Consider the following 16269-nt stretch of genomic DNA (forward strand, 5'->3'; position numbering starts at 1 on the left):
CAGGTGCCCCACCGATTTTATTAGGAGAGGGCTGGAGAGGGGTGTGTTAAGGGAACTTAGCCACACCAGTGGGTGGGCTCAGCCAGACCTAACCTCTGAGACCGAATGTTTATGCATCTTGGATCTTGGGAAACTGTTTCTCCCTGGGATTAATTTTTGTCACACTTCCCAGGAAGTGGTCACTCAAGAGGGTGGTGGTCTGCACGTGATTGGTCAAGAGCCCCCTGCTTTCCACCCCAGGAGCAAGGATATCATTAGCAGAGCTTCACCCCCACCTCAGATCCCTACCAGGAACAACAACAACAACAAGGACTGCCCTGCTGGACCCCTGACCTGCACCTGGACACTGCCCTCTAAAGGACTGCATAAGCTGCACACTTGGACTTCACTAAAAAATAACTTTGCCTGTGTTCAACTGGTTCAAGAAGGGACTTCCTGTTTCCTACAGGTAGAAAATAGCTGACAAGAGTCCCCTGTATCAAGCCCTGAAGAAACTGACCAGCTGACCAGTGGCTAGCGATCATTTTTGGATTTGAACTAGGTGCATTCTGAGAGTTGGAGTCCTACCCCTCAAGGAGCAACTCACAGCTTCTGGAACCTTGGGGTGAGTTGTGGACTCCTAAATGACCTTCAAAGACCTTCTGGAAGAAGATTCAGATGCTTGGAGAAGATTGGAGAACTTACGTCGTCTATGACCAGGCCTGACTTGCAAGATCCTCCCGTTGAAAAGCTCCGGAGCCCGAGTGAGAAAATCTTCAGGAAAAAGACTATGGCCCTCATTATCACATTGGCAGTAATGACTGGCTACCGCCGCGGCGACGGCCACCAAAACACTGTCACTGCGGCTACCTACTGTCTGCCATATTATGACCATAGCCGGAATTCTGCCAGAAGGCTGGCGGAATTCCAGCTACGGTCATGGCCGCGGACGGCGGTAAGGTGGCGCTGCTGACCAGGAGCAGCAGTATGCCAGTAGACCGCCGCAGACCGTATCATGATCCATGATATGGCCTGGCGGTGTTCTGCTGGTGGACGCTGCTGCTGGCAGCAGTGCCGCATCCCGTCTCTTGCCGGAGGACCCGCTTCAAGCAGGTAAGTCGGGTGCTTCAAGAGGGGAGGGGGGTGTTGTGTGTGTGGGGGTGTGTGTGTGTATGTGATTGTTTGCGTGCAGGCAGGTGTGTGGCGTATAGAATGCGTGTGTGCATAAATGGGTGTGAATGGGTGTGAGTGTGCGTGTATGTTGTGTGGTATGAATGTGTGTGTGCTAGAATGTAAGTCAGTGTGTGTTGTGTGTGTGAATGAATGTATGCATGTGTGGGTGAATGTGGGTATGAGTGTTTGTATGCGTGTGTATGTTGATGCGTGAATGTGTGTGTATGTTGAGGGGTCAGGAAGGGGAGGGGGTGGTGGGGGAGGACTCTGGGGAGGGGCAGGGGAGACCCCTATCAGTGTCAGGGTAGGAATTCCCTGGCACTGACAGTGCCTACCTCAATGGTTTTTGTGGTGGTAAGATTGCCATGAAAATGATGGCGTAAGGCGGGGTCATAATCCCGCGGGTGGGACAGTGATGGCCGTCTGGCTGGTGACTGAAGTCTCCAGCCCGGTGGCTGTTACTGCCTTGGCAGACAAAGTGGTACATTAGCGGTTTGGCTTGAGCCAAACCACCAATGTCATATTTTGGGGAAAGGTACCGCCAGCCTGTTGGCAGTACCTTTCTCCAAAATACTGCTGTCCGCCAGGGTCGTAATGAAGGCAAAGTCCGAAGGTAAAACTTTCACAGAGGCATCCCGCTCACTGTAAACGAGCAGTGCTCCATCGCGGTCAGCCTCAAATTTTGACTTTGCCCTGGTGGAGTGAGGCCAGATGTCCAGATTGGTGCTTTTAGTTTCCATGCGATAAAAAAAACATTTATTCTTAAAAAATTCATTTCTCCAGTTCCTTTTATTGGATCATTGTCATTTTAGTGTTATTTTACAGATAAATATATAGGCCCTCATTATGACTTTGGCGGTAAAACCCACTTACCGCCACGCTGACTGCCGCCTACATTCTGCCGCGGCGGCAGATATCCGTTCACTACATTATGACACACATGCACCAATCCGTCACTATTCAGCCACATACACAAATCCGCCAGCCCAAAGGTCAGTGATAAAGTGTCAGTATCAAAACTCATACCGTTACGCCAACAGAACTACGCCCACCACATTATGACCCACGAATCACCACGGTGGACAATCAATGGCGGTAAATCATTGGCGGTACATAGCACAGTGCTCAAAATACACACACACATACAAAACAACACCACATTGGACAATTCAAACAATACACACCTGACAACCATACACACACCACACCCACACCACTATAAAACACACACCTGCATTACACACAGCCCTTTACGAATACAAACCATTGGCACGAGACAGACACCAAGACCACAGACAAAACCAGAGACACGCACTACTTACAACCAAACACCACTCACGCACCCCACATCACACACCCCAACACATCACCCTACAAACCATTACCTACACACCTCACACAACACCCATGGCACCACAAAGACACCCCCGATTCACAGAGGAGGAGCTATGGGTCATGGTGGAGGAAATCATCAGGGTAGAGCCACAGCTATTTGGTGAACAGGTGCAGCAGATATCAATAGCTAGGAAGATGGAGCTCTGGCGGAGAATCGTGGACAGGGTCAATGCCGTAGGACAGCACCCAAGATCTAGGGATGACATCAGGAAGAGGTGGAATGACCTACGGGTTAAGGTACGTTTCATTGCAGCAAGACTCCAACTCGCTGTACAGAGGACTGGCGGTAGACCCCCACCTCCTCCCCCACAGCTAACAACATGGGAGGAGCAAGTCTTGGCAATCATGCATCCTGAGGACCTGGCCGGAGTAGAAGGAGGACTGGACTCTGGTAAGTCAACTCTCTACTACTACTACCCCTCTACCTGCATGCCATCACATACCCCCACCCTCACCCTCACTCCCATCACTCCACCACTTCCCACACACCCAACTATCACATCTCACTTATCCCAATGCCAAGCCCTGCATGCCATACCAATGCATGGACACCACTCACAGACCTGCATGGACCTCTATCACTAAAGCATGCACACTAGAGAGAATCATCTAACCCACCATACCAACATACACAAGTGAAACCTGACAGGGCAAATACAACCAAAGAGGGAAAACCACGGATGCACAATATGACAGACACAGAAACAATAACACAGCATTTACATCTCCACAGGTACCCCAGCCAATGTCCGCGGAGAAGAGGTGCCAGCAATATCCGAACCGACTCGCCAGGAGGCACTTGCAGAGATGCTGGGATCAACATTCCTAGGGCATGATGGGCCAGATCCTGGACAATGTGCAGGAGAACAGGGGGCAGCAGGAGGGACCGTACCAGGGGATCAGGGAGGACTTGCAGGCCACTAACAACACCCTGGTCTCCATTGCAGGGGTGCTGGCAGACATGGCCAACATTATGAGGGAGGCAGACTCACAATAGTGGGCCCCTGCCACTAGCCAGTTATCTGAACAGCCTTCCACCTCCGCTACTGCTAGTGGCTAGGAGGCCCGCCACAGGACCAACAGGGGGCCAGCATCCCTCCCTCTGCAAAAAGTGAACCACCCTGCAAACGTTCCCTACGATCCAGACAGAAGCCAGAGACACTTGCCAAGACCCCCACCAGGAAATGAGACTCTCCTGATTGTCACTCTTGTGTCCCACTCTGTCACCCTGTCAAACTTGAACTGCCATTGTTCCCCTTCCTATGTCCCCTTGGACAATGCACCTGTGCTACAAATATACTGGAAGTATAACCTGGAGTTCCCTCCATCATCACCCCATCCAATTGCACTTGCCCCTCCACATTTTAGCATTTTAATAAACACCCTTGGAAAAAAACTGAATTTTGGAGTAAGTCAAATTTGTAAAGTGTGTATTCATTTCAACAGGTACAGACATTGCAATTCAACTGTATAGAAAACAAGCATAGGTGTATGACCTGTAGCTGGCTGCAATGATCACACCAGGAGCATATGTGAGGTCACCAACATCTGTAAAATGAATTGCCAAAGGGTACAGTAAGTGGGCATAGAATTGGGAAATAACAGCATGCCAGTGCCAAAGAAATTCCCAAAAATGTAATTGAAGTGTGAAGTAACACTGTCTTACCTGTGTGTCATTGAAAGTACTGTCTGAAGAGTGATGTTCTGTTGTCCTCATCCTCATCCTGTGCCTTCTCATCCTCACCGTCCACAGGGTCCACTGCTGCCACACGGGCATCCCCAGCCTCCTCTTCCTGCAGAAAAGGCACAGGGCGTCTCAGGGCAAAGTTGTGCAACATGCGGCATGCCACTATAATCTGGCAGACCTTGGGTGAGTAGCACAGGAATCCACCTGTTAGATGGAGACAGGAACCTGTCCTTCAGGAGTCCAAAGGTCCTTTCTATTACCCTTCTGGTTCGTCCATGGGCCTCATTATAACGTTCTTCTGCCCTTGTCCTGGCATTCCTCACAGGGGTCAGCAGCCATGATAGGTTTGGGTAACCAGAGTCACCTGAAATATTGAGGGACAACATTTAGCCACACACTATCCTATATGGCCCACACCATACCCATACACATATACAGGGTGGGGACCAGGGCTCACCTATTAGCCACCCCCTGTGCCTCTGTAGTTGGGCCATCACATTTAGGATGCTGCTATTCCTCAGGATAAAGGCATCATGCACCGACCCAGGATACTTAGCATGGACTTGGGAGATGTACTGGTCCGCCAAGCACACCATCTGTACATTCATAGAGTGGAAACGCTTACGATTTCTGAACACCCGTTAATTTTGATGGAGGGGGAACAAAGGCAATATGTGTTCCATCAATCGCCCCACTTATTTTGGGGATATGTCCCATTGCATAGACTTCGGCCTTCACTGTGGCCAAATCTTCAACCTGGGGGAAAACAATGTAGCTGCACATTACATAAGTAAATTTCGTCATAGGCACCTCCACCACCTGAGTGTGAGAAGGTTGAAACACCTAAATCTAAACCAAGGTGTAAATCCCCATTTTGATATGTCTAATACCGAAAATGTGGAGAGTTACACAATGGGGTAGGAGTAGATCACATATGTAAATTTACCTTTGTGAATCAGTTCCCTAGGCCCCAGATGCACCTTTCCAGATGCATTCCTTTTTTGTTGATGCATGATAGTCACAGTCACAGTTTTCACTTTCATATTTGAAACCTGCAATTTTGTGAAATCAGTATTTTTCTGTGGTATAATATGGATTACTACAATGTTCTATTTTTTGTAGCTTTTTTTCCTGTCCACTAAGATTAATTATCTAATTTTCAACTTCTCTAGTGTTATGTGTTTGGTTCAAAATAAAAGTGACTTAATACCAGTTGAGTGCATCCATATATCACTGAGGATTTAACTGTAAAGTGTGCAGGTGACCTCCGAGTCCCCTTGTTATATCCTCACCCTCCCACTATGCTCCTATTCAGATGGCTGATGCCCCACTAACTCCTTACAATTGTACCTTCTTTCCACACAAGTCTTACTTCTCTGTCCCTGAAAGTATTATGTTCACTTCCGAGTCCTTTTGTAACATTATGAAATCCTAAGCAGTCTGTCTGCTGCCTTTAAACACATTCTCATTTCTGCATCTCATGATCATAAAGTTATATGTCTTTGTGGACATCATCTAAGCTGAAAGGATGCCTTTGGATTTACCAAAAGAAGTAACATATTTTACTGTTACCCCCCCCCTTCCACCAACCCTCATTCTACGGCCATTGTGGCTACAATTTCGGGTCATGCTAGAGCCTATCCTTAATGCTCTAATGAGAAGTCACATTCTTGATATTAGGGTAATCAGTCCATGATTATTCTTAATTTTGTGCATCCTAATAACCCATTCTAATGGTGTGTTCATTTGCCTATTCAAGATATTTCCTTCTGGTAAACAAACATGGGTGCCAAAGGGTGACCACAGCCCAAATTCCCTTTATAAAACTTCATACTAAGGACTTTTAAAGGAACAATCTTACCTGCCAAGGTTGAAAATCCATTATGTGTGCACAAGCATCATACAAGAAAGGCCCTTCTCCTGTCTTGCAGGAATACAAATCCTGCAGCGCCAATGCAATAGCATAAACTGCTGCATAAATATTATACGCAATTCTGAAATCAATGGGTTCACCATTCACCAATAAGTCACTTTGATTCTCAAATTTAGTGCATGGTGCAGTTTCACTTTCGTTGGTGTCCCATTTGCAGCCAAACTTTTCTTCCCAGAACATTCTAATGAAAATATCAGGTGATGACTTTGTCCAGTAGATTCTATTGAGGTGTTCTTTATATCCGGGCATCTCTCCACTGTGAATTGCAAACCCAATTGTCCCCGAAAGGATTTCTGAGTACTTCACTGAAGAGAGGAGAGGAGAGGTTGACCAGGCCTCGCTTGCCACCCACAGCTTCCCAGTCACGTTCTGCTTCACCATCTCATTCATTAGAGGGACTAGCAGAGCATCGCTGCAGAAGATGACAATGGCATTAGCTGTTGAATTTTTAATCACTTGGACGATGTGGACAGATTTCCTTTCTGCTTGGTTGGTGAGAAATGTCTCTGAAAAGGCTATGCAAGCTTTGGCCTTGGCCAGTTCCTGCTTTAGTATATGGAGGCCCTGTTGGCCATAGTCAGTGTCGTCAGCCAGGAGGCCCACCCAGGTCCAGCCAAAGTGGATCACTAGTTCTGCCAGACCTCTGGACTGGAAGTCATCACTGGGGATGGTCCGGAAAAATGAAGGGAACTGGTTCCGGTCACTAAGAAGGGGACTTGATGAAAAAAAGCTGATCTGACAAAAAAAATGGAAACACATTACAGTGTGATTGTTTTATTTGGAACATTTTAATAAAGGGAGATATGCAGAAGACAGTAAATTTCCCAGTTTACACAAAAAAACGGAAGTTGATAAAGACAGATTTTATTTCTTGGTAGTTTACATAAATGTTAATAAACTCTGTAAAAAAAAACCAATTATATTAATGTCTTATTTACAGCGAGAGCCATAGCATCGATTCAGGTAAACATGATAATAATATTCAATATAGAGTAACCAATTTAATTAAAATACAGCATTATTGTAAAATTAGTGATTAAATTAAAGTAGGTTAACGGATAGTTGTTTTTTAAGTAAATTGAATTTAATTAGTTGTTAGTATTCATTTAAAAATAAATGGTTTTTATTTATGGACATTATTTTTAAATTAATTGAGTTTAGGTTTAGTGTTATTAATACAACTAGTTTGTAAATGATTAATTAAAATAAAAGTAATTTTAATGAGTTACTTTAGAGTTAGTGTTAATTTCTTTAACGTAGTTCAAATTATTTTATGGTTCTGGTCAGTGTTAGTGTTATTTTTAGGATATTTATTTTATTTAAGTTCCATTAGTATCACTCCATTTAATGTAAAATAGATTATGATTAGTGGTAGAGCCATTTAATATAATTATAATTACAGATGGGTTAGAGCTACAGTTAGTACGAGGTTTAGGGGTAATTATTACATTTCATTTTAATCAATTAAAATTAAGATTATTCATGTAGCTATTGTTAGATCAATTAAATAACAAATACTAAATGAATTACAAAAAATATTTTAAAAGGTCAAGGTAGTTTGAGGTCAGACACATGGTTGGAAGGCAGTGGTAAAATAAATTAAAAACATACTCTATAGACGAAATAGCTGTAGGGGCTTTAGTTCAATGACCATTTGATGTACCTTCCTTTTTGAAGCACTGTGGTAATTTAGACACAAAAGGTGATGGGAGGAATGCTTGCATTTTGTCTGACTGGCAGTTACAAGGGGTGCCTCCCAACCCATTGTTCTTTTGCTCACCATGCCACCTTAGTTTGGACCCAGCCATAAGTAACTCAGCCTTGACCCTCCTCCTCATGGGAGCAGTTCAGTGGGAACTTCCAGGCCAAGTCCTCACCGAAACAGAAGACAAGCAACCTCGGAACGGTTTTGCCCTGAAATGGGCTCAGATAGGCATACCTTGGTTCCATTGGCTCAATGATTGCAGGTCCCACACTTGGGCATACCCTTTCCACTTTGGCAGTACATCAAGCACACAAAAGGTGATGGAAGGAATGCTTGTAAATTGTCTTACCACTGGCAATTGCTCGGGTAGTTTTCAAACCCATTGTTCCTTTGCTCACCATGCCACCTCAGTTAGGACCCAGCCATATGCAAATCAGCCTTGACCCTGCCCCTCATGGGAACAGTCCTGCCATATGACGTATTACATAATATATGCTGAAGTCCTGATCATGAAGTGGATTGTTTTTTCCGTTCACAGTTTCTTCATATGAAGACATCGGCCTCGCATGGCTATGAAGCACTTGTGGCTTAAATAGAGAAAAATACTGAATACTAAGAATGTGGCTATGAAGTTGTTGAGAGGCTCAACCAGAAGATAATAGGAGGTTCAATGGTCCGAGGACTTAGGGCCTGATTTAGATCTCGGTGGATTGAATACTCCATCACAAATGTGATGAATATTCCGTCCGCTGTATTGTGATCCACATAGGATTTAATGGGCTAGTAACACGTGGACGGGATATCCATCACAATTGTGACAGAGTATTCCCTTCCACCAAGATTTAAATCAGGCTCTCAGTCTTGAGGAGGCCCTATAATTAAACTACAGTTGAAATGTCAACCTAGCCCCCGCCACTCCCCCCTTTGACTGTTGTTAAAATACATAAACAAGAGAGACTTTGATTTGTTGCACACTACTGATAGATGTACATCAAATAATGATGTATACAACCAGGAGATTGTTCAGTGTCTTTATGTTTATGTAAAAATTGCTTTTTTTTAAAAAACAATTCTTCATATTGGAACACTGCTTTGTCTGCACTTGGCTCAGCCTGTCATGTATAAGTGCAAGTGAAATGACTATATGTATGTATATATATATATATATATATATATATATATATATATATATATATATAGTAATATATACTATTGGTAGAAAATCAGTAATTTAGATTGGTATTTCTTTATGTCTCAATTAACACTGAAACAATTGATGTATGGCAAAATAGTCAAGATATTAACTTATGGATTATTTTGAGTTAGTATGAGGTGTCTGGCTGTAAATAAGTCCCACATGACAACTGTGCTTATATTATAAGAGATCCTAGTCCATATGGGCATATTGGGTTGTCCTTGTTTTTCATTATACATATGACTTACTGAAAGCCTCCTCCCATCACCTTTTGTGTTTTTGACGTATTACCCTACATGGCCAAGGTTATGCCTAGATGTGGGTCACTTGCTCACTGTGCTACTGGAACCAAGCTACACCCAACTGAAGAGCCCTAAATAAGGTGAAAACACTCTTGGGTTGCTTGTATTCTGGTTCAGGGAGGACCTGACTTGGCAGTTTGGGTGGGGCTGTTCCTATTGGAGCAGGGTCAAGACTGATCTAGAGTGAGCTATTGCCTGCAGATGTCAAAAGTCAGAGAAGAAGTGGTTGGAGACCTTTCTGTGGAGGCTACTAACCAATTTCACATTATAAAAGACAACAACTGTTAGAAATGGGGTCTCTGGTGGGCCGTCAGTTAGCACTCTGTCCCAGCAGGAACCCTCACTCTAGTCAGGGTAAGGGAGTTACATTCCTAAGACAACCCCTGCTCACCCCCTTGGTAGCTTGGCACAAGCAGTCAGGCTCATCCCAGAGGCAATGTGTAAAGTATGTGTACCAACACACACAGTAATACAGTGAAAACACCACAAAATGGACACAACACAAGTCTAGAAGAATTGCCAATATTTATCTAAATCAAACAAGACCAAAACAACGCAAATCCAACATATACTTGTAAAGTTATGAATTTTTTAATTAAAAAGAGTCTTACTCCATAGAAAACAATAGATGTGTTGATGTTACACAAAGTACCTGGTTTGCGTCAAAAATAAAGCTGCATGGGCAAGCATGAGTCAGAAAAGTCAGTGATGCGTCAATTCCTTACTTGCAACTGAGGCTGTGCGTTGTTTCTTCCTGGGTCAGGTAGGCGATGCATCATTTTTCTCTCCCACAAGACAGTAAGGTGTCGATATCAGGACAGATACCTTGGGTCCGGCAGGTTCACATCGATTTTAATGCAAAGCAACAATGCGTGCAAAATCCGGCTGCACGGTGATGAGGAACCACGCTGCATGGAGCTTGCGTCCATTTAAGCAACTGCAAGCGGGTATTGTGTAGTTTCTCCAGCCCTGATGCAGGTGGTGCATTGATTTCTCAGCCACAATGCAGGTGGTGCATCATTTTTGCAGCCGTGTTGCAGGTGGTGCATCAAATTTGTCCCTGCACGGCTCCTGTTCGTGGATGTCTGCCTCGGTTCCACCAGCTTCATCTTTCAAGAGCCCAGGGACTGGAGTGGGCACCACTTGGCAGGGCAGGAGTCTCAGCAGAGAGTCAAAATGCTGGCAGAGAAAGTCTTTGATGTCCCTGAGACTTCAAAAGAGGAGGCAAGTTCAGTCCAGGCCCCTGCAGTACTTTACAAGCAGGATTATACCATAAAGTCCAGTCTTTTACCTCTCTCAGGCAGAACCAGCAACTGCAGGCCAACCCAGCAAAGCACAGTCACAGGCAAAGGGGCAGTACTTCTCCAGCTCTTCAGCTCTTCTCCTTGGAGAGGTTCCTCTTGAGTCCAGTAGTAATCTAAAAGTATGGGGTTTTGGGTCCACTACTTATACTCCTTTCTGCCTTTGAAGTAGGCTAAATTCAAAGGAAAGTCTCTCTTGTTCACAAGATCCTGACTTGCCCAGGCCTGGCCCCAGGCACACACCAGGGTGTTGGAAACTGAATTGTGTGAGGACAGATACAACCCTTTCAGGTGTAAGTGTCAGCTTCTCCCTCCCCCGCTCTATCCCAGGAGACTCATCCGGATATGCAGGCTACACCCCAGCTCCCTTTGTGTCACTGTCTAGAGGGAATTCACAAACAGCCCAACTATCAGTCTGACCCAAACGTGGATTCCACAAGCAGGCAGAGGCACAGAATAGTTAACCAAGAAAATGTCCACTTTCTAAAAGATGTATTTTTAAATTGTGAGTTCAGAGACCTCAAACTCCACATCTCTGTCTGCTCCCAATGAGACACTACAATTAAAAGATATTTAAAGGCAGTCCCCACGCTAACCTATGAGAGAGATAGGCCTTGCAACAGTGAAAACCGAATTTTGCAGTATTTCACTGTCAGAACAGGTAAAACATATCAGCACATGTCCTAACATTAACATTCACTGTACCCTGCCCACGGGCTGCCTAGGGCCTACCTTAGGGGTGCATTACATGTACAAAAAGGGAAGGTTTGCAAGGGCAGGTCTGAGACATGGTTATAGGGCTAATCATGTGGGGTGCACAATCGGTGCTGCAGGCCCACTAGTAGCATATGATTTACAGGCCCTGGGCACCTCTGGTGTGCTTTACTAGGGACTTACCAGTAAATCAAATATGCCAATCATGATTAAACCAATCACCAATAGAATTTAGATAGAAAGCATAAGCACTTTAGCACTGGTTAGCAGTGGTAAAGGGCCCAGAGTCCTAAAGCCAACAAAAACTGGCCAGAAAAAATAGGAAGAAGGAGGCAAAAAGTTTGGGGTTGTCTGTGCACAAAGGGCCAGGTCCGTTTATGTTCTATCTAATACAAAGAGTACAATTAATTTTAGAATTAGCTTGGAATGAAACTTCAAAACTATTCAAAGTGTCACAATTAATGTTGGATTGAGTATCCTGAGTGATAGAGCGAGGCTTCTTACAAAGTAATACCTGAGGGTATTTGTACAGACCCAGGATGCGGGCCATCACGATTGAGCGCGTTGATCCAGATTCCCCAACAAAGGCCGAAGGCGGACGACTGCTCTGAAGTCGGTAATTGGCAATGGGCTCCTGTTGGCCGCTGAGTATCCAGAAGACCCCCTGAAGTGCTCGCTGCAGCATTCGACAGGAATCATAAATCTGAAAACCCAGAGAGATGTTGGGTAGGAGAGTGGGATTTTTGTTGATCTCTTCTATTGCAAACACCATGCTCTGGACCTGCCACAGATAGTACTGAAGGGAAAACCTGTAAGATATAGAGAGGAGGCACCAATTACAGCTCATGGCTTCCTTTCAGTACAGAACATGTATACAAATCTGGCTTCAGTCACTTTAGTGTTTATGGGACTTATAGTTCACCATATGTGATTAGGCACTATGCAAGCTTTGTTATTGTGTCAGTATGAATGCACCATATTGCTCTTTAAATGTCCACGAACCCAGTGCTATAATATGTCATGATACTACAGTCTCCTTAAGAGCTCCATTGACTTGGCATGATCCTGACCTGGAGCACCCTCACCACTCCAGTTCTTGGAGCCACCCAAACTCTCTCAATCCACGTCAATTCTGACTTACAGCACTTCCTATTTTGGGACCTGAGACTCACACACCAGCCTGTAAACAAACTTCAAGTCTTACCTACAGCACCCTTCTGCTATTTAATTAATGGAATCCCCACACAATTCTGCCAATGAACCTTGTACGAAACAGGGGTTAAACGAGTGATGGACAACCTTAAACAATAACGACATTTTTTGTCAGGATGAACTACTAAAGTCATTAAATTAACCTGAGCTCAGTGCTCTGGTAGCTGTGGCACAAAGAAGACAGGATTAACATAGAGGCAATGTCTAAAGTACTTATGCAGTACTAAAACAGTAATAAAGCCAAAATACGATATAATGAGAATCTCAAGCCAATTTAGGCAAATTGAGTACATGTTATCAATGAAATGACACCCAACTGACTGAAATCTGATAAGGGGAATTGTAGATATTAATTTTTAAAGTTTAAATATAAAGATAGTGCCAAAAAGTGTTAAGCCCCAACTGTGGTAAACTGGTTGTGGTAGGACTGGCCCTAGGTATGATTTGAGGTAGACTGTATTGGATCGTGGGTCTGATAAAGGGATCAGGTTTTACCTTTAGACCTAAAATCTTGATTTGGGCAAGGTAGCAGGCTTTGAGCAAGGAGGTCTCCATGAGGTTGGCTAGTCATCGGACAAAGTCCTGGTGAAGCTGTTGGTTTTTAGTAGGAAAGCTCAGAGTGGAAGAAATTCTGATTTCATGCACATGGAAAGTCCCTCACCAGCCAGATTTGTTTGACGGCTTCGCCCAGTCAAGAGTTCTTCATTTGTGCTTAGTAACTTTTTTGGATCTCGGACTCCATCAGTGGGGCAATGTTGAGCCTATAGGGAAGAGTGGTTCACTAGGCCAGATACCTTCTTTGCGAGGTCCACCTGAATCGGATTTGATTATGCAGAAAAACAGGAGAGAAATTAATCTTCAGCCTAGCTGCAATACAGCTTGATCAAATTGGCTTGGCAAATTTGTCCAGGTCTGCTTAGGCCTTTGGAGCCAAAACGCTTCTAACTCTCAGATTTTTCAGGATGTTAGGAAGAATACACTTTGACACATCACCAGTTGGCAGAAGTCAGTTGTGCAATTGCAGTAAAATCTTCTTGTAGGTTGTAATGTCCTTGTAGCTCGAACATGAAGTCAGCCTTATGACCTTTGGTGTCTACTTCTTTATCCTTTAAGAGGAGGGTACTGGGGATGCTACATTTATGACTGGCCTCAGCCTGTGGGTGGGGGTGACTCCTCCCTAACCAATAGGATAAAGGTTTTTAGGGGCTACCCTACCCACTGTTGCAGTATTTCCAGCATGCCCTACCTCAAACAATCCCAGAGTGCCCCTCTCTGCCTAAATCTACGATGGTGAAACCCTTCTCCTCTTGTGCAGAGCTTGTGTGCCCATCCAAAGGTTTGGCTTGGCACATGAGCAACCCCTACTGTGAGGTTACTTCAACCCAGTCCTGGGGGCAGCTCCCTTTACACTGTGATTGGAGCCTAGCTGAATGGGGGAACAACGAAGGCACCTGTGCAGGTGTCATTTTACATTTGCCTGTAACGGGGAGGTACTTTTGGAGTCAACTAAGCTCCTGTGCACTGCCTAACTGGTCAACCTGCAAGATTAACAGAAACACCTCCCTATACCTAAGCTTTTGTCTTTACTCTGGGAGCAGCTTTTCTCACTTCATTCAAGGTTGAGCACTCAGAGGGCCTCAGCTAAATGCTAATGCATGCTAGCCTCCAGAGGCTTTTGACAGGGAAAATGTCACTTTCTGAAAGCACTTTCCCTTAATATTTGTGAACAATCAGACTTTTGAATTGGGCTTTTAACAAATATTACAAAGAGTCCAAGGATTATGTTTTCAGTTGTTGCCTGCTATTAAATCTTGACACAGCATCTCAGTATTTCTTTATGAAACAACCATCCTTCACACAGCGAAAATAGCTTTTAAGTGGTAGTTAATTTAAGGACATGTTTAACAATACATTTCTACATGTTCCGGTTTAAAATCCCATGCACACCGCCTTTTGAGCTTCAAGGCCTACTTAGAGGCAACATTAAAATCTAAAGGAAGGTTCAGACCTGTCAGAAGAGTTTATTTTAACTGGTTGAATCGCAGTTTAAAAACATCTTTAGAAGAGCTGCAAAGGTAGGCCAAAAGCCAGATTTGCACTGCCACTTTAGTAGATGGCACAATAAATCCTACCAGTCCACTAGTGGCATTTACATTCCAGACCCTCGGTACACTTTGTACCACACACTAGAGATGTATATGTAAGTTAAATGTTTCACTTGGACCATGTTTAAAGGATAACACAGGCACTTTACTTTTGGTTAGGAAGGGTAATTTACACAGAGTTTAACAGCAAGCAAAACAGAAAGCGTAAACATCTAAGGGTACACCACGCAAAAGATGAAGATTTTCTACAAACCTCAATACAGATGTGTGGCAGTACATGCAGTTTTAGGTGTGGGGTCTTCAAATAGCTCCACTAATGCACCTCAATGTTCATTGATAGCTGTTTTTGTACCTGAACCTAGACAGCTTTGGAAAAGCAGCCTGCACTCAGGTGCATATCTTCAGAGACGGTGTGTGGGGTGGAACACCTACCAATATTTATTGTCAGTCAGAAACATGTCCCAGGTGAATGACTGCTTGGATTTAATATGTCCAGGATGACTGTTCATCTGTCTACAGAGTAGGATGTTGTGACAGGCTCACAGAATGGCACAGGTGTGATCTGAAATCAGCACAGTGTATGGACAGGCCCCTGTCTGCAATAATCAGAGTTGCAGAGTCTGTGTAAAATGGAGTTCTTCTCACTCTTACCAAAATAGCATTCACCAGACAGACTGAAACAGGCTTGTCTGAGCCGGAACTAATTAGTCCTTGGTTGAGATATCCATCCTGCTCCATCCTTCCTGCAGCGCTATGATCCAACATCCAGTCAGGTCTCTAAATCCTCGAGTACTCTCCTGCTTTCAAGCAGTGGCATGAGAGTCCTGCCTGGTAGTGCCTGGGGACAATGTTTCAATGAGGCTGGCAGCTGTGAGCCTTTGCGTCCCTTTGCTTCAGTTTCGACGGGGACTACAGCTGGCCTGGCAGAGCACCTTTATCCCCACTTACAAATTTCCAGAAATGGAGGGGGCAACATGTGGGGGATTAGGACTCATAGCAGGATGAGTCCATGTGCAGGGTTCATGGTGGTTTGAGGCTTTTTTCTCTGAGGTTCTTATCAGGAGTACAGCAAACTAGCCCTTGGTGTCACTCTGGTGGTCTTGGGTTTAAGATTCAGATCAAGTCCTTCACGCAGGGCAGCAGAGTAGCAGTGCAGCAGAGCACCCTTTCTCGCTGCAGAGCAGCACAGCAGTCCTTCTCAGAGTCTTCCACAAGTCCAAAAGTGTACTGAACAGTTGGGTCTGAGGGTCCACAAATTACGCTTGGTGGGAGCCTTCAAGCAGAAGAGAAGTTTCTAAATGTTCCCACCTCCAAAGGTGTGTGGAATTTCCTTCATCCCTGTCCTGACCGCGGCTTGTCTGGGGAAATGAAAGACTGTGTGAAACCCTTTGTGAGTGTGCCCAGGAAGAGCCTTTGTGATGTGCGAGTGTGGCAGGTGACAGCTCCGTCCCTATTTAGTCAGAGATGGCCCTTTCTGCCAACGCCTATTACCCCCTTTGTTGTACTATCTGGGAGTAATACACAAAGATTAACTGCCAGCTACACCTAGTCATGTGACACAGGATACA

General features: G+C 44.6%; 1 protein-coding gene across 1 annotated transcript in view; it reads right to left on the minus strand.

The window, feature by feature from the left end:
• LOC138267253 (extracellular calcium-sensing receptor-like) overlaps positions 1 to 12156 on the minus strand; it is a 32956-nt gene extending 20800 nt beyond the window's left edge. Inside the window, exons 1-2 of the mRNA XM_069216110.1 lie at positions 11899 to 12156; positions 6096 to 6902 (exon numbers count right to left, since the gene is read on the minus strand). Coding sequence (XP_069072211.1) covers positions 6096 to 6902; positions 11899 to 12156 — 1065 coding nt within the window. The remainder of the gene's footprint in view (positions 1 to 6095; positions 6903 to 11898) is intronic.
• Between the last annotated feature and the right edge of the window lie 4113 nt (positions 12157 to 16269).

This window comes from Pleurodeles waltl, chromosome 12 (assembly GCF_031143425.1).
Source record: "Pleurodeles waltl isolate 20211129_DDA chromosome 12, aPleWal1.hap1.20221129, whole genome shotgun sequence".
Classification (NCBI taxonomy): Eukaryota; Metazoa; Chordata; class Amphibia; order Caudata; family Salamandridae; genus Pleurodeles; species Pleurodeles waltl.